At 38.9% G+C, this 19,470-nt stretch overlaps 2 protein-coding genes and 1 long non-coding RNA gene across 4 annotated transcripts; all 3 read right to left on the reverse strand.

The window, feature by feature from the left end:
* Positions 1 to 98: 98 nt before the first annotated feature.
* On the reverse strand, positions 99 to 10,858 carry LOC103867989 (mitogen-activated protein kinase kinase kinase 18). Its single transcript, XM_033291328.1, has one exon. The coding sequence runs from the start codon at positions 1,789 to 1,791 to the stop codon at positions 298 to 300; it is 1,494 nt and encodes a 497-aa protein (XP_033147219.1). The 5' UTR covers positions 1,792 to 10,858; the 3' UTR covers positions 99 to 297.
* Positions 10,859 to 11,108: 250 nt separating this feature from the next.
* On the reverse strand, positions 11,109 to 18,980 carry LOC103867991 (probable protein phosphatase 2C 25). Of its 2 annotated transcripts, none has more exons than XM_009146089.3 (3): positions 17,911 to 18,980; positions 17,604 to 17,831; positions 11,109 to 11,384 (listed from the first exon to the last, which is right to left on the reverse strand). In XM_009146089.3, exons 1-3 carry the CDS (start codon positions 18,736 to 18,738, stop codon positions 11,271 to 11,273), a joined length of 1,170 nt encoding a protein of 389 aa, XP_009144337.1. In that variant the 5' UTR covers positions 18,739 to 18,980; the 3' UTR covers positions 11,109 to 11,270. The 2 variants fall into 2 exon arrangements, with proteins under 2 accessions (XP_009144337.1, XP_033147220.1); XM_033291329.1 differs by having other exon boundaries at positions 11,109 to 11,378; positions 17,598 to 17,831.
* On the reverse strand, positions 11,486 to 12,568 carry LOC103867990. Its single transcript, XR_004458082.1, has 2 exons — positions 12,226 to 12,568; positions 11,486 to 11,958 (listed from the first exon to the last, which is right to left on the reverse strand). It is a non-coding gene; the product is annotated as an uncharacterized LOC103867990 (long non-coding RNA).
* Positions 18,981 to 19,470: the final 490 nt, after the last annotated feature.

Raw genomic sequence — 19,470 nt, forward strand, 5'->3', positions numbered from 1 at the left:
AGTTGGCACTCCAATTTTTTTAATTCCTTGCATTCATAGTATTCCTCAACTTGATTACCAGTTACACCCATAGTCATCTTCCATTCTCTCGTTATCTCCTTGTTTATTGCCTGTTTTATTTTTATTTTTTCTAAACTGATCAAAGTTTATAGCTCACATCGACTATTTGACCTAACAACTTTATTTATACCAACAACAACATTAACGTTATGCTGACAAATTTCATGGTAACCCCTCATAACAATTAGGCCTAATTAATCATTACTAATTTCGTGGTCTTAGTTCATCTCTTGTGACCTATAAAAAATATTTGGTCAAGAAGCTACCAAACCAAGATTGAGTTGTGCAAGTGAGAGTTATCAACAAAAGGAAGTAACAGTTGAGAGTTAGGACACTCATCGCACCACGTAAAAGAGTTTTTATGAGATAGATAGACCGATCCGAATCACATGCAATACCGAACAAAAAGTTAAGGCTGAGAACGAACGATAGATTTTTGCGCAACTTCGTCTTATTATTATTTTGATGATGATAACAACTATACAGAGTACGAATAAAAACATCGGTGTAAAACGTGGCATATATCTGAATATTCTCTACCACCAATAACACCATCAACAACAATATTTCACACGTTATCACCGACGTCAACTCCGAGTCTTCATTCACCGTCCGTGTACCCGACTCGGTAGACTCCGGTGACATATTTAATTCCGATTCTACCCTTAATGAACTCAAATATTCCCATTGTGCCCCTGACTCTTCGGAAGCATTGCCTCTAACCTCAGTCCAACCATTAGATTCCCAAATTGCCTCTCCTCCGATCGTCGCTAGTTTACTTATCCTTGCCATCGCTGAGACCATAGATTCAACTCTCAACTCATCGATCTCTTCCTCCTCCTCGAACTCCGAGTTGACCCAGTCCAATACGCAACGCGGAGACGACTCGGTAGTGAACAAGGAGTGATGATGGTCTTGACATAGAAACGGATGCTCGAGAAGCTGATCGCAACTCCATCTCTGACTCCTGTCTCGCCTCAAGCATTTGTCCAAGAAGTCGCGACAGAGCTCCGAAACACCCGCCGGAATAAACGGCAACTCGTTTGAAAACCCGATTCGACTCAGCGAGTCGAAACCGTGGTCTTCCCACGCTGGCTTTCCGGTGAGCATCTCGATGACCGTACAACCGAGAGACCAAACGTCGCTCTCCGGTCCTTGATACTCTCTCCTCACCACCTCCGGAGCCATCCAGAGCGGACTTCCACGCGGCGCAATCTCCGCCGCCGGTTTCTCAAACTCCATCGCCGAGCCGAAGTCCGCCAGCTTAACGGAGCTTCCGCCGTTAGCGACGAGAACGTTCTTCGACTTCACGTCGCAGTGAACGATTCCGTTAGCGTGAATGTGACCGAGAGCAGAGACGAGACACCAAACGTAACGCCCGACTGTTTCCTCGTTAACGATTTTACCACCGTTAGCCACGTCACCTTCGGGTAAATACTCCAAGTGGAGATTCCTAAACGACGTCGTTCCTTCGTTAGACACGTCATCGCCGAGGAACCTCACGATATGCGGGTGAGTCTTGAGAGAGCCGAGGATCGCGATTTCGTTCTCCAGCGACTCGGATTGAGAAGGGAGACACGTGGCGAGATCTACTGACTTCACGGCGAAAACTCCACCGTCGATTTTGCTCACGGCTTTGCTTACGGTTCCAAAACATCCTCTTCCAATACAAGAACCTCGAATCCAAGAAGAAGATGATGATGATGAAGAAGAAGTGCTCTGTTTCTCCATATCTGCTTTGAACTAACTTTCGTGTGTAAATTCTCAATGACACACGACGCTATATTTATAGGTGTGTCGAATTGCTAAATGTGAACGAGAAATAAAGTTGGAATTATATTAGTTTCCGACGTGGACGTTTCTTTTCTACTTGTCTTTCTGAATTTTGAAATCGTGAAGCCATTTTAAAAAAGTTTCCCACTTGGGAAATATAAGTTTAAATGTATTTTTAGTTAGACAAATGGATAATTAGAAGAAACAGTTTGATGACGTCAGTACGACACTTGGAGAAGTTCTCGGGATGTTTTGTAAGAAACCGAGTACTTTCCATGTTATCCCTTAAGGAACAAGTTGCGGTCTGATCAGGTCCGTTGATTCGTTACCCGAAAAGGATAAAACTTGATAAGTCAATGGCTCATGTTTTTAAGCAATGTCAGTTATTTTTGTCAATTTTTTTCTTTGAATTTCAACAAAATAAACGGTTGTTTTACTTTACTGTTTTGAAGTCATTAGTGTGATGTGTGATGAGATCTCTCCGACGAATCGTGGGAACGGCAAACTAACTAAACGTGTCGATTGATTTTCGGACGTTTGTTCTGTTGACTTTTGTTGTTGGTTGTGTGTGCGTTATAGTTCTATGTTTGTTGACTGGAGTTGATTACACGATCAGACATGGAATATTCGGTGATAATCTTCCAATCATGTACTATTCTTGCAATCGTGATACTTTAACCAAACTCGTAGCAAGCCAATCATATTCGTCGAACTTTTTCTTTGTTTATCAACTTACAGATACATATGTACTCTATGTCCGATTTGAATTCAGATAATGAAACAATGGTAGCATAATAAACAATGTTGATGGTTGTAAACTTATGGTATATTGTATAACGAGTATATTCTGGATAATTCGCCGAAAAGTGAGTTTGATGGCAAAGTAGTTTGTACGATTAACTACTTCGAATTCTTGATCTTTTATTTGAAAATACCAATGTTCAAAAAACCGTTAGATGATAGTTATGCAATTTGTGATAGATACTAATAATAGACAGAACAATAACAATACCAAAAAAAGCAACTTGTATATTAAGAATCACTCAAACAATCTGCCTAGATCTCTTTAATCCGATTTACTCAACGTCACTAGAAATAGATCGATTATTGATCTAACCAAAGCACAGTAGTCGAGATGTCTTCACCACTTGCTCTCAATTGATCGCAGTTCAGAACACACTCTAGAATTTGATATCTAAACCCAAAATCCGTGGATTAGTTGAAATACTTGATCTTCTATATATACTACAACTAACTAGTATATATCGTGAAAGACATAAATTTTCCCAAATTTTTTTGTTTGCCACCTGGCTAAACCTTATAAAATTTTGAATCATTATTTTCGACTAACAACTTTCACTTGCTTTATCCATAACTAGTATAACCACCCCTGTGCTACGCACAGGTAGCTTTTGATATAATAAAAGTGAAACAAAAATAATAGAAAGAAAGCATTGAACTGTACTGAGAATATTTATACATACCTTTGATATCCAAACCCAGTAGAAAGATGAATGCTCAATTAAAAAAAACACATTTTAGATTATTTTTTTGAATTTGCATTTTTAGATTCTTCTCTATCACCTTCATTTTTCTCTGCATCCAAAACTAACCTAGAGCTTAAACGATAAGAAAAAATAGTTGAATATGTTGTTATAAGAAAACATATTTGTGCAATAGTCAAACCGTAACAAACAGATTTGTTACTGCTCAGTTTATACATAGTAGATTCAGATATACTTACAGTTTTCTAAGTTGCTGACAAAGCATGGGTTTATTTCTTCTTAAGAATGAAGTTTTGAAACATGAATATTCTTAAATACCACTTTCATCCTGAATCATGCACAAAAATTTAAAAAATCAGAGTGTTAAACTGTAAAGTAGAGAATGATGAATGTGAATAAAAGTGACACATAAACTTGTGTAGATTTCTTTGCTACATTCAAAAGTTAAAACACAAAGATAAAGATGAAGAAGAAACGATGGAGAAAAAAAGAGATGGAGATTAAAAGTAGTTGCTTAAAAGTTATATAAGAGTTGAAACTGAAAACATAGTATGAGAAAATTTAGGAATCAGAACGTATTGAACTTTAGGGATAATTATTTATTTTATTTGAATCGAACGTGCTGGTGATCTGAGAAATTCTAGGAATTTAGTTTTTACATGTTTAGAAATAATGGGAGTCGAAACATGTTCTTTTTATTGGCACAATTTTTTTTTTACAAAAGTTTGCCACATATCAATTTTTGATTTGCGAAGCGACTTGCGCTTTAGTATATAAGAGATACAGGCCACAGCCTATGTAATTCAAACATCGTTCACATCTTGAGCTTACATAGTGTTGTTTAGGTCTTCTAAACCCATTTTTACAAAATTGTTTTAGAAAATTCGTTTTATTTATGACTGCTCTGTCATTATTTTTAGAACACTGAAAATATCAATATACATCTCATTTTTAGAACTTTAAGTTAACACATAATATACTATATATAAAATCAGAGTACTTGAATAAGATGGAATTATGCAGGCTTCTGTTTTTATATCCATTATAGTAAAAATAAATATTTTTATAAGTATCATTCAAATAACATGTAAAATATATTCTAAAAAATTCGTTTTAATATATCATTCAAAGAACATGTAACATTGTATTCTTACAAATGTGAAATCAGATGGGATATAACGATACGTACTAATAAAAACCACTAAGCTGCATGCATGTCTCCGTGTCGTTCAAAATTGTATATCTATTATTAATAAGCCCATAACCATTTTAAATCTTTTTTTTATCGTCCAACTAATAATTAGCGCTTAAACATTTTCAATCATCAATGTCGACGAGGGTCCATCGGCAGTACAGTGTGTGTACTGTGTACGCAAATCATGGATTCTAAAATTAGCGAACCGAATAAATGAAAATTGGAAGCGAGTTAGTAGCGCGTAGCGACAGAGTTTGTTGTCCAAAGAAGTTGATATGAGACATGAGATTGAAAGAGAGGTTCATCACTACTATTCACTTATCACTTGCGCATCTAAACTTGAAGAACTAAATCTTTGGTGGGGCTAACTTGTGAACCTTACGTGTCGCGAAATTGTTGGTCCACGATCTCCAACAGAGAACCAAAGACTCCAGTTGTCCGGACTCACTTATGTTTTTTTTGCTAGAAGATTGCACTATTGACGTGCCTTCACCACCTCCACCACCTCCACCACCACCTCTACTATAAATATAACTTTTTGTTCTTTTGTTAGGTAATAAAACAGATTATTTACTCAACGTGATCCTTGAGGGAATGAAGAATAAAAAATAAAAAATGTTATTTTAGGTTGAACGGCTATTCACGAATAATGTTGACCAAGAAAAAAAATGTTCATCAGCGGTATTTTTATTAGATTTAATAGTTTCTAATTCATGAGTTGACAAAAAAAAGTTACGAATTGTTTAATTAATTAATTTTTGTCAACTATTTAATTGATTAATTAGGTTTTCAAATACTTTTGCTGCTTCTATTCACTTGCCATCCACCTATGACCTATGGTATTTACTTATTAAGAAAACGTCACTTTTGGGGGGAAAATCCGCCGCAACTATCATATATAAAGGTATATGTATGTTGTCAAAATAAAATAAAATTTTATTTGTTTGCTTCCTGGAGATCTCTGACCTTCCGTGAACGTGAAGTATTAAACTAACGGTGCACCACTTGTTGTATATCCTTTCAAATACAGTCCAAAAAATAAGATATTATCTTGAGATTTAATGGACCCATACCATATTAACAAGTTACAGATCGAGCAATCCACTTGGAAAACATATTAGACAATGCAAGTGCAACATGTCATTCGTTGCTACTAAACTTTTATGTAATTTTCTAATCGAAATCTACACAATACATGTATGGTTTATGATTAAAGTAATAAGGTCATGCATTTACTCTGAAAAGGAGAAAATTATTAAAAGAAAAAGCTAAGATAGTAAGAGATAGTAAGATAGAGACAATATATTATTTATGTTGATTTGCTTTAATAGTTGCCTTAAATAAATAAATAGTATTCTGGGTACTAAAATGCATGTCAAGGAGGAAAACACAATGGAGACATAAGTTGCTGTTTATGCTGATAAGTGTTGTGGGAGGAGAAGACAAAGACGAAGCAGAAAGAACTCGAAATCAAGGTGGCCGACAAATATAGCATGCTTATGTTATTGCAACTCCGAAGAAACCTCTGACAACATCATCTTCAACTTTTTTATATAGGATTAATTCAAGATCATGCACGCTGATCTTCGTATCACAAAGATAACGCGATCCGAACGGTAGTAAACGTTGCAGGCTTGCAGCAGTACAAAACTGAAGAATGTAGACGGTGCAAAGCATTATAAGCGTGGTTGAGGCGGTATGGACTATCACAAAGTTGAATGCAAAATTACCTGTACAGCTGTACTATAATTGATAAAATATTGTTATCCATGATTTTAAACCAGAATGTAAACAAAACTGTAGTATTTTGATAGAATTTTCCAAATGTAAAATAGATGAAGCAAACAATCAATCTATTTAGTGATCAGTAGAGACGACATGTTACTTCAGATCGTCGAAGCATCCGAGTAAGCCTACAGGTAAATGAATATTTCCATAAAAAGTTTTAGACATGCATTTTTCGATTAAAACATTAAACCAATGCTGAGAATCAGATAATTCGAATTGTTTGCACCTATAACGTATCTACGATTCCCTCCAATTCATTAATTAATTCCTGAGTTACAAAGAAGTTACTATAGAAGTAAATGATTTGATTCCTATAGTTTATATTCAATTTAACAAAACGAGGGACCACACGCAAAGACACAACTTCTAACGTCTAAAGAATAGTAAATGATTTGGTTCACTACAGTTTATATCCAATTTAACAAAATGATGGACCACACACGAAGACACAACTTCTAACGTCTAAAGAATAGTAAATGCCAACCAATGGCCAGTTGTAGGCGACGAACTATGTCTTCGATATCGTGCATATTTAATTGCATGCGATATGCGAGTGCTTGTTTTTTTTTAATAATGGGTTTGTTGAGAAGTCTAACTCAACAACTTTTTCTTTCCAAGCGTCATTCTTTTTTTTTTAGCTCAACAACAACTTTTCATTAACCAATAGTGAATATAAGATTACAACCTCAAGAGATTTAAACCCAAAATACAACCGACGAGATTTAATATCGCCTAGGAACACGGAGTCGAAACTGGAATGGATCCTAGACTACCCAATCTAATTCATCGGTGTATTTTTCACCACAGTGAAACAAATTTCTCCCACGATCCGAGAGAAACCGTCTCTTGACCCCTACTTAGACCAAACGAGACGATAATTCTAAAACCTCGACATTGACAAAGCTAAAACCGGATTACAGATCAGCCTATGACATTGGACTCCAAAATATTAGAGTGATATGCACGGCCCAACATCTCATCACCTTGCCGGCGCAAATTCAGAAAAAAACCCATCGCCGTCAAGTTCAGAATCCGCTCCTTAGCCATGAACCCGGATAGAACCCGTACTGAAAGTCGGGCTTGGCGAACATGCATTGAATGGACCAGTAAAAAAAGAACAATGGTCATGAAGTTTCACCGCCGAACGAGACACCGGACGAGCCCAGAGACGTCGCCGTCGGTGCTGGGATGTGAAGCTCCACCGCGTACCCACTGCAGAGTTCGTCCTCCGGTAGACTCCTCCGTTGAAACAAAACCCTGCGACGCGTCTTCCCCGAGAACCGAGGACCAGAACCATCTTCACCAACTGTTGCATCACACCTCTGTTTGGCACACCGTCACACCAGACTGTAGATCCATGGTGGAGGAGGTCTCCCACTGAGCCACGTGCTGTCACCGTGAGAGGAGCGTCGGAGATCTAAAACGGAAAATCGACTCGTTAACTCCTCTCAACCCTAAAAGCCGACCTCTCCCACTTCCGCCTTCCTGCGACTCACTGCTCCTCCAAGAACGCCGTGAAATTTTTCCTTGACCACACAAGTCTCCGGAATCACTCCGATAACCCAGAACAACACGTATCTCGTCTTAGGTTAAGGTCGGAGAGAAAGAGGCAAAGAGAAAAGAAGATAGAAGGAAGGAGGGGACCCTCCGGCACCGGCCATACGCCGGACCGGAGGTAGATCTGAGAAACTTTTTTTTTTCGGCGGCTAAGAGAAGGAGTCGAGAGAGACTAGGGTTTTTTTTACGTAGAATGCTTGTTTTGTTGTTTTGATTTTCCAAGCGTCATTCTTGTAAACGAGATGAGCAAAGAAAATAAACAGACATTGACTTGTAATGGGATGATATAGGTGTGAAAATCATGAATTTTTCTAAATACACGAAGAAAATTACAAGTAAAGTTAGGTTTGATTGGGTATCCGGGTTGGTTAAGATGTACATATGTGATTGTACCAATGATCTAAGTTCTCTTAGTTAGAGCATCTCCAAAAGAAACTCTATAACTTCAAATATAGAGTTTTTTGTTCTCCAAAAAAGAAGCTTCACTACTCAAAACTTCAAATTTGAAGTTTCATCTTTTTATTTGTATTTTGGTCCTTATAATTAATTACACATCACATTTATGATTCTTAAGTAGTTTCTCATTTATCGTTTAATCTTTTAAATTTTTGTATATCATAAATAATTCAATTTTTTTTAATAAATTCAAATTTTACACATAAAATTAAATAAAATTTTTAAAAGAGATTTATACTATTGTAAAACTAGAATTGGACAACAAGAATATTACAAAAGAAACTAATAAAAAAAAGTTTTTTTGAAAAGATACATGAAGACATAATTATTGCACAAAATTGAATAGAACAACAACACTAATAGTCTAGTAAATTTTCTTTGGAACCTCTAAAATATTGTTCAAACAAATTTTGCTTAATCGAAAGTAGATCATTACGGAAATAATTTTATTGAATAATGTGATATTTTGCTTGTACTTTAATAACTAATTATGTATTACTATTTATAATTTTATATTTTAGTGTAAGATTTTATTAATTAATATTACTGTAATATTTTTTATATATGTACTAGTGATTTATAAAAGTTTTATGGATTTATATTAATTATGATAGATTTAAGGACTTTAGTGTAAATTACAAATAATTTTGAAGTTAAATTTGAAGTTTTGCTTTTGGAGAAGAACACCTTGAAACTTTAAATATAAAATTTTGTAAACTCTAAAATAGAGTCTTTTTGGAGATGCTCTTAGATTGTTGCATATCCTTATGTAATCACTTTCTTAATTAAGAAGATATTTTCATTTCACGTCAACAGGTTTAAGTCAATCAACTCAAATGTCGATCTTGTAGGTCATAGTGTTGCTTGTTAGGCTTTCATCTTCATATATTTGTTTTTGACAATAAGGGGAACAGTGAAATAAATTCGACAGATAGAAGCTAAAGTAAGTGAACAAACATTAGTTTAGTTACATTGAATTAAATTGGTGGGAAGACACATGATGTGTGTGGGACTAAACTGAATCAGAAAAAACAAACAACGAACAGAAAGGCTTAACAACGTGACGGTTTGGGGTCCATTGAGAGAACAAAAATAGCAACGTGTTCTCCGCCTACAACACATAAACATGTGTTTATCTTTCACGTGTTGTTTTTCCGTTCTTACTTTGACCATTGTCTTCTTGCTCTTTCACAAACACAATCCTGTTTTTCTTATATGTTCATCTTATCCTTTATCGACCTTCTCCATGTCGGTATTAATTATCACCGCACAAAAAATATTGTTTTGATATGTTAGAAAATAGTGTGATAAATATTTATGACAAGTTTATTTTATTGTTTCAAAGTAACAGAAGTGACTTAAAGGTGATTGCCTTTGTGGTATAAACATACCACCTATTGATCTGGTATTCTGGCTCGAACTCTTATGTGGAGACGGAAAATGTGGTCAATATACTAGACTTAGATGACCAAGTGTTCTGGGTTTAAGGGTTTTAACTTTAACCAGTGTACTAATTGATTGAAAGAATTAACCAAGCAAGTAAATGAGCCTTTCCTTCTTCCGTAGTCCAGTGGCCATGTGTGACCCAGCTCACCTCGGCAGCATGTGGAGAATTTTTTTATTTTTCTTTTGCTTCCAGCTTTCAACTTCTCAAGCCGACTCTAGATCTTTCGTAAAAGCCACTAAGCTCTTCTTCGCATAATTTCAGCTTGCAATTCGTGTGGAATTCGTCTCATAATCTCTTGCAAATTAGGCGCTTCAATACAAGACACAATTTGTAAACTATTTCACTCTTGTTAATATAAAATGCATCGAAAGTAAGGGGGTTTAATCCATGACAACATTGTTATGATATGTGTGTTATATAAATAAGATTTCTTAGGTAATTTGTTGTAGCTTCAATGTGTATCAAGACTAAATGTAGAAAGCACCAATCAATGAATAGGTTGAAATAGAAATACAGTTGATAAGAAATGAAAGTTTGGGTTATTTGATAAGAAATGATAAGAAATACAGTTAAATGTGACAAAAGAAAAAATTATTTCGGGTTATTTGGTTTTGAGTTTGGCCCAGCATTGATAAATTTACTTGGCGAATAGCCTCTTGTCCCTCTTCACTCTTTTTGATAGATCATAATTTCTCAATAATGTTCTCTTGAACCTTGTTGGTTACTTGGTTCTAAATGATATTGGTAGAATGACTCTTTGACCAGCGTCACATGTCATGTCGATTTCACGTTGCATCTCAAATACGATTCATCATTCATGTTGGATTTATGGATTCAAGCTAACAAAAAAAGCTTTATAGTTAGATGAATATATAAGTTTATTTTGTTCTGATTCAAGCTTCGATTCTCTTTGAATTAGCGTGCATCTTTTTTAATTCTAAGGTAACTAAAACTCAAAGTGAGCTTAAAGACATCTTAAAAACGAATTTCTAGACCACAAATCATGCTTAAATTTTTGGATACGATGAATAACAAACTCAGCCACAAACCAGAACTCACACATACACACTACTAACATCTTTCGAAAAAATTTACTACTAATCTTCTACTGAGAACTCACTCTTCTCCAACTTTACGATCACATCAAGTTTTAAACACCACGATCACATCAAGTTTTAAACACCTGAACTAACGAAAGAAAAGGTACACAACCTGTAAACTACTTTCAGGTGCAATTCTACTTCACATAAAATGCAGTTTTGTGATCAGGGTGTTTAATTCTTTTATGTATAGGAACAAACTCTCACTTGTGTTGGAAGTATATAAATAATAATAATAACGAACTGATAATTAGATTAAATCCGATCAATGCTCGATTCATACAAGTACATCGGCCACATTGAGATCATAACTACGTTAGAAAGAATAAATAAATGAATTATTGTTCTAAATAAAGCTAAACCAAAGTAAACCGTCTCTCCCTCTTTTTCTAGATAAACTGACGCAAAGGGATCAACATCACACTAATATCATCCGATGAGCCTCGTGAAGCCGATAGTTCGACCAGCTTCTTACATGCTAACAACAACGGCTTCATCTCGGTGATAACATTTATAAAACAAGGTTTTATTGAAATATAAAATAGCTTCTTAAAGCTTTATTTAAGTGAAAGAACAAGAAAGGGAGAAGTTTGTGTTTGTCTTCAAGAATTAAAAGAAACGTTTGATTTCATAAACTATTTGATGGAGGCTGCTTCTATGAGCAGCAAGGTTACAAAACACATTCTCATAACAGTCATATTTATATGAAACTCTAGAACCCTAAACACTTGGAACTTGTTGTCATTTCTTTGGGTTTCTGAAGATTGCATTGAGCTTCTTCTTTGGGCTCTAATACTCCCCCGCAAACTTGGCAGCGGGTGAAAACGAAGCTGGCAAGTTTGAATGATCATGAGAATGAGTTTGGATGGCTGGACAGGGATGTGAGCAGATGTAAACACCTCCTAAGGTAGCTGTAGTGAGAGTAAAACAATAGACTTCAGAACCAGATGAGAACTCTTGGTCTATACTTGGAGATCTATCATGACTCACTCAGAGGTTTCTCTTGAACTTGGAGAGTTTAGTATAGTCTCTCAGAGGTATTTTCAACCATTGTTCTTCACAAAACTCTTGGTTGTCCTGCACCATCACTTAGCAAACAGAATACATGTCCACAACTACTGAAATTCTTCAACTCTAACATTCTCTTTCCCGTTATCAGCCACATCTTTAATATTATTTCCAGAGCATCTTAACAAACTTGCAGCAGACAGCCAACAGAACCATCAAACCAAGCAATTTTCACAGTAGCAGCTTCTTCTCATTCCACGATCTATAACTAATCCAGAAATCATCTAAACTAGCCATATGACACGTTCTATCTCCAAGAAAAGTGGGAAACGTTACCGTCATTTATAGCACCAACTCCACAAGCTTTGCAGTTTTGGAGCTGTCATTTGATTAAAGCTGCCACCTTTAACTCTTCTTCTTCTTCATTAGGATCTCGAACTTGTTCCCCTGCTTTTGTGCTAGCCGACAGGAAGGAGACAACTTGGAAAGCCTGCTTCTTCAATTAAAACGCAAGTCTGGGTTTTGGTCAGGACAGTGTTAATAGGATCTGTCTTGGTCGCTGGTTCTTCTCTCTCTCTCTCTTTTTTTTTTCAAAGGAAAAAGAGATGAGTGATGGAGCTTGTGAGAAGTTGAGATGAAGCGTAGAGACACCAAGATCTAATCCCTGGTGCTCTGATACCATGACTTATTTCTTGAACTTTCTTTCTTACGATTCAACGTTACAAGAGATGTCTTATTTATACATAATAATGAAAACCCTAGTCTTCTAAACAGGTGTCATCATCAGCTTGAAGCAAGGCCATCAAGGGCTGAGAATGGATTGGACAGCTTGAGCTCAAACTTCTCTTTTGCAGTCTGCTTTATCGTACTGCTTGCTGTCTTCTTGGACTGTAGCTCTTTAGTTTTAATAACCGCAGACGACCGTTGAGACTCAAGCTTGCTGGGCTCTTCATTGCGTTGGGCCTGAACATCTTCCGGGTACATTTTACCCTTTCCCTTTTGTTCTCTAGTTAGCTTGGTCAGGCCCAAGCAACTCTCTTTCTCTGCTTGATGTTTCTCTGTTTCCACAGAAGGTACTTGTGCTGTAATAGCCCCCCTCAAACTTGGTGTTGGTGGAACATCTACACCCAGTTTGTAGCGTAAGGAGGAGAAGGCCTGAGCCGGTAGTGACTTAGTAAAAATGTCAGCGAGCTGGAGGCGAGCCGGAACATGCTTTACTACTACAGCACCCAAAGCAACTCGTTCTCTGATATAATGATAGTCTATCTCGAAGTGCTTTGATCTTTTGTGGTAGGCTGGGTTCGCTGTTAAGTGGACAGAGGAGAGGTTATCACAATACAGCTCAGGAGTCACCGGTTGAGGTACTCCAAGCTCACGTAAGACAGAGCATATCCAAGACAGTTCCTTTGCCGTTTCTGTAAGGGAGCGGTATTCAGCTTCAGTGGAGCTACATGAGACGGTTGGTTGTTTCTGAGAAGCCCATGAGATGATGTTTGAGCCGAGGAAAGTGCAGAACCCTCCAGTAGAACGACGAGTAGAGGAGCAGCCACCCCAGTCACTGTCACTATAAGCTCTTAGAGTGAAATCAGTATCTGCAGTGAAGTTGATCCCCATTGACAGAGTGCCTTTGAGATATCTCAGAATCCTTTTTAGTAGAGTGAAGTCTGAGATAGAAGGAGCATGCATTTTTTGGCACACATAGTTGACGGCAAACTGAATATCAGGGCGTGTCAAGGTAAGATACTGTAACTTGCCAGCCAAGCATCTGAAGTATGTTGGGTTTGAGAAGAGAGGTTCCGGTTGCTGTTGTGGATCTTTTCCTCTGTTAAGCTGTTGAGGTAGAGGAGTGGCTATTGGGGAACAGTCGCTCATAGAGGCCACAGCGAGTATGTCTTTTGCATACTGTTCTTGACTCAGAAACAATCCATTTTCGTGAAAGATCGCTTGGATACCGAGAAAGTAGTGCATCTGGCCAAGATCTTTCATCTTGAACTGCTGGTTGAGAGCTTGTAGAAGTTGAACCATCGCAGTAGAGCTGTTTCCAGTCAGAAGCATGTCATCGACGTAGAGAAGAAGCATGATGACATCTTTACCTCGAGAATAAATGAATAGAGATGGATCTTTAAGACTGCAGACAAACCCAAACTCAAGAAGATAGGAGCTGAACTTGTCAAACCAGGCGCGAGGCGACTGTTTTAAGCCATACAAGGCTTTGTGAAGAAGGCATACGTGATCAGGTTTTGTTTTGTCAGTGAAGCCAGCTGGTTGTTTCATGTAAACAACCTCAGTGAGATCACCGTGTAAGAAGGCGTTTTTAACGTCCATCTGTTTGATATCCCACTTCATGACTGTGGCAATGTGGAGAACCGTTCTGACTGTTGCAGAGCGGACAACTGGGCTGTATGTTTCGAAGTAGTCGACGCCTTCTTCCTGGTCATATCCTTTTGCGACGAGTCGAGATCGGTGTGACTTGAAGGAACCATCCGCATTGAGTTTGACTCGATGTACCCATCTTGATCCCAAAACGTTCATGCTGGGAGTAGCAGGGACTAAGGACCAAGTTCCTGTCTCTTTACAGTTATCAATTTCTTCATGCATAGAACCGTTCCAACCCGGGTGTTTGAGAGCCTCTGAGACGGTTTTAGGTAAGGAGTGTGATGCCTTTTGGGTTAAGAGACAGTACCGAGGATTTGGTTTTGATATTCCAGCTTTTGCTCTGGTGATCATGGGGTGAGCTGATGTAAGTGTAGGCAAAGACGATTGTTCTGTCCTGCGTTGTGGAGTGGTAGAGCTGTTGCCAATAGAAACAGGATCGGAGCCTGACGTACACTCAGAACTCTCCACTCCACTAGCAGTAGAACAACCTGAGCCAAGCACTGGTGAAGGAGATAACTGAACTGATGATCGTGGTTGTCTTGGAGTAGCAGGAGCAGAGCTGTCGCTTGTCACAGAAGTTAAAGGAGGAAAATCCTCAGGAGTAAATATTGGGTGTTGAGACGTTGGCCTCTTGGAGGAAATCACCTTAGGAGCTTGGTGTTGCGTTGTTTTACTTGAGACGACAGCAGGAGTGGTCTTTTGGAAACTTTTGTACCAAGCATCCATTAATGGTGAGGTTGCAGGTGGGTGAAGATGAGCATACTCTTTTGAGAACGGAAAGGATTGTTCATTAAAGATAACATGCCTAGAGATATAGACACGACCTGTTGTGGGTAGAAGGCATCTGTATCCTTTGTATCGCTCATTATATCCCAAGAAAACACACTGCAACGATCTAGGGTCCAGTTTGGAAGAGGCATAGTCCCTGAGCATTGGGTAACATGCACAGCCAAAGACCCTGAGAGCTCTGTAATCTGGTGGCTTGCCATGAAGAAGTTCAAAGGGGCTTCTGGAGTCATCAAGGGCCGTATGAGGGAGGAGGTTACTTAAAAAATTTGCGGTAAAGAAGGACTCAACCCAATACTTGTGTGGGACTTTGCTGTGAAATAGAAGTGACAGACCAAGCTCAGTTATCTGACGATGCTTTCGCTCAGACAACCCATTTTGTTGGGGTGTGTGGGGACAGGAGATGAACTGTCTGATCCCATTCTGTTGGAGATGGCTTAGGAAGGGTTTGCTGACAAATTCCCCTCCTCCATCACATTGAAAAGTTCCAATAGAAGTATGAAACTGGTTTTGAACCATTGAATGAAATTTAACAAAGGTATCAAAGAAGTCTGACTTATACTTCAAAGGAAAGAACCAACAGAATCTAGAGTAGTTGTCTATGAAGACTACATAATATCTAAACCCCTGAACTGACATAACAGGTGAGGGTCCCCATAAATCACAATGAAGCCTCTCCAATGGTCTTGTGGCGACAAAGGTAGAAGCAGCAAAGGGAAGGCGTGAACTCTTTGCAAGTTGACAGGCTTCACAGAAGGTTTTGATATGTTTATTGATGTAGATAGACTTAGTTGATGATAGTTGTTGAAGAACTTGGAGATTTGGATGTCCCAACCTCTGGTGCCAAACATCATCAGACGCTGTGACTTGTCTTGACGAGTAGAACACTTGAGACGGAGCATCAGAGAGCTTGTAGAGACCTTTATTGCGACTTCCCTGAAGAAGAAGCTGCTTGGTTGACTTATCAAACACACGCACATCATCAGAGTCAAACACAAAGGCACATGGATAGTCTGAAGTAGCTTGTGATACAGACAGAAGTGATTTAGCCATATCAGGACAAACCAAAACATTATTTAAAGGAATGTTACCTGAGGCAGTTGACAGAGATGTAGAGCCAGTGTGGGTGATAGGAAGGAACTCTCCATTTCCAACCATCACCGAGTCAGAACCAGTGTAGGCCTGAGACTGTTGGAGATGCCGTGGTGAGTTGGTGACGTGTGTGGTGGCACCTGAATCAGAGAACCACTCATGGCCAGAACTGCTTGTAACGTCTGTGATGCGAAGGGCTGCTAGAGCATGTGGCATTTCCTCTGATTGATAACCGTTATCAAACCTATGCCAACAGCGAAGAGCTTGATGCCCTGGCTTTCCACAGATCTGACAGATGAGGCGTGAGTCTGAGTCGGAGCTGACAGAAGAACGAGAGGATGGTGAGACATGTTGATGAAAGCCTCGGCCTCTTGTTGAGTAGCCTCTGTTCTGACCACGACTTCCACCTCGCTGAAAGTTACCCCTTCCTCTGTTGGAGTAAAAAGCAAGGTTTGGAGTTACAGAGCTCTGGTCGACATAGCTTTGTAGTCTGTCTTCGTAGCTGGTAAGGCGAGGGACAACATCCTCAAACGTTGGTGTGGGATGAGAGTCCATTGAGCTTTCAATGGTGGTTTTGATAGGCTCATATTCTTTACCAAGACCATGAAGAGCAGCAAAGACTTTCATTCTTTCAGAGACTGGACTTCCGATAGAAGAGAGTTGAGAACAAACGCTTTTTATGTCTTTGAGATAGATGTCCATCGTCTTCTCCATCTTGGAGACGGTTTGAAGCTTTCTTTGAAGCTCAAATAAACGAGACGAGGATGAGCGGTTGTAGTAGCGAGCAAGAGCTGTCCAGACTTCATAGGATGTTCTACAATCGACTACAACACCAAGGATGTCTTCTGAAAAGGAACCAAGTAGCCAAGATTTGACGACCTGATCTGTCTGGAACCAACGACTTCGTTCTGGGTGGGGAACTTCTGTCTCGGTGCCGTTAATACCTGGAACACGCACGGTGGTTGGAGGTTCTGGATTGAGACCGTTCACAAAGCCAAGTAAGCCTTGTCCATTGAGGAAGGCTTCAAACTGAGATTTCCAGAGGATGTAGTTGCGCTCACTGAGGGTAACGGTCACACTGTTTTCTATACTCAGAGTTGGGGGATTGTACACCTCCATGGCCATAGCATCCGAGAATCTATCCCTGATGCTCTGATACCATGATAACATTTATAAAACAAGGTTTTATTGAAATATAAAATAGCTTCTTAAAGCTTTATTTAAGTGAAAGAACAAGAAAGGGAGAAGTTTGTGTTTGTCTTCAAGAATTAAAAGAAACGTTTGATTTCATAAACTATTTGATGGAGGCTGCTTCTATGAGCAGCAAGGTTACAAAACACATTCTCATAACAGTCATATTTATATGAAACTCTAGAACCCTAAACACTTGGAACTTGTTGTCATTTCTTTGGGTTTCTGAAGATTGCATTGAGCTTCTTCTTTGGGCTCTAATACTCGGTTCCTACACAGAAGGGACGAGCAATGTCTACTGCTTCTTGGTTACTCACTTTGTCCCATAGACCGTCCGATGCCAAGATCAAGAACTCGTGGTCCTGATCAATTCTCAACATCTTAGTCTCTGGTTCGGCTATAACCCATCTCTTGAGATGAGCATCGCCGATCCCTCTTGATACAGCTAAAGAACCTTGAATCCTCCAAACACCGTTAAACGTATCCACATATCCACCCTGCAAAAATAATTAATCTATTATTAGAAACTTTCCATATTCACAAATTAAATATCAATAAGCGTGAGACTATTCTCACCGTGGTTTCAATTCTTTCCCGTTCATCGTCTCTAGACGGCCTGTGGTCGGAAGAGAGAGCCTCCGCGACGCCACCTACGCTCATGACGGCGCGGCAATCACCGGCGTTGGACACAACGAGGTTCCTGTCTCTGACCAAAGCCGTGACGCAGCAGGAACCGCCTCTAACGTCTTTCTCTTCAAGAAACGCAGCGTCTGTGGTTAAATAACCGCGTTTCACCGCGTCTGCTATCTCAGACTCGTCGCACTTACCACTCACCTCTTCCAAAACGTTCTTATCTAAGTTCTTGGCCGCAAACTCAGCCGCCTTCACTCCTCCGTGACCATCGTAAACTCCGAACATCGCCTGCTTGCGATCTCCTCGAAGATTGGTTAACGCGGAGAAACGATCCTCCATAGCTTCTCTCCTTCCTCTTTTGCAGTAAACAGAGTAACCATCGCCTTCCCTCTCCACCTGTCTACTCTCCTCCGACGCCGGAGATGCGAAACCGGCGGTGCCAATCGGTATATCAAGCCTCGTCGGCCGTTTCCTCTTCAAGGCGGAAGGACCAGTGCAGGAGGCGGCGGAGATAGAGTCGGATCCTCCTAGCACTAACGGCGCAGGAGCGAATCCGGTCGGCGGTTTCTGGAAACGGAGACGGAACGGAGATTTAGGGGAAGCGGCGGCGGCGGCGGAAGGAGAGGAGGGAGAGGAAGCGGAGGGTTTGAGATGAGAGAGAGTGAGAGAGATGGTTTCTTGAGGCGAAGAGAGTATAGAAGCTTTGTTGCAGAAGAGAGAAGACGACGGGGAGAACACCGGAGAGCTGCAGACAGCGACGGAACAAGACATGGTTTAGTCTAACAGAAAATTCGAGTTCAAAGATTGATCTGTGTCTTGTTTTTCTTTCTCTCTATCTTTGTCGTTGAGAAATATAATGAGGATAGAGAGAGAGAAGAGGTTTAAATATAAAGAGTGAGAGAGAAGGTGATGAGTTAATATAATATTAATGGAGTCCGTGTTTATCGAGCCGCTTCTCTTTATTCAAACTTTAGTTTCTGTCATTGACTTTTGAAAAGACGTATGTGCCCTTTGCAATTCTTCTGGTCTCACCTTCTACAAAAGTTATTATTATTTTTAGGGTAACAAAAATAGAATTTTATTCAGTTGACCAGAAAAGAGAATTTTATTTTGCTTTTTACTGGGAGAAAGTAGAATAACATAATTGTTTTTGTATCTTTATAATAATTTTGTATATATTATACGAGTTAAGTGTATTTAATATTAATTTTTATTAAATAAGTAATGTGAGTAGTTGGATTAAGGGCATCTGCAATGGAGCCTCTTAGCTCCAAAACCTAGGTAAAAAATTATAAAAAATTTGATAGGTTCCACACAATATTAAGGATTAGCCTTTTCTTATCCTTATATAAGGATCAATCCTTGAAAAATATTGTCACTGTTTGCGGGTCCCGCTGTTTAATGGCGACTTACCATTGGCTATTTTTTTTTCTTTATTGAAAAATAAATAATAAAAAAAATAAAAAAATGAATTTTTAAGGATTCTTTACCGAATCCACGGTT

This window comes from Brassica rapa, chromosome A05 (assembly GCF_000309985.2).
Source record: "Brassica rapa cultivar Chiifu-401-42 chromosome A05, CAAS_Brap_v3.01, whole genome shotgun sequence".
Classification (NCBI taxonomy): Eukaryota; Viridiplantae; Streptophyta; class Magnoliopsida; order Brassicales; family Brassicaceae; genus Brassica; species Brassica rapa.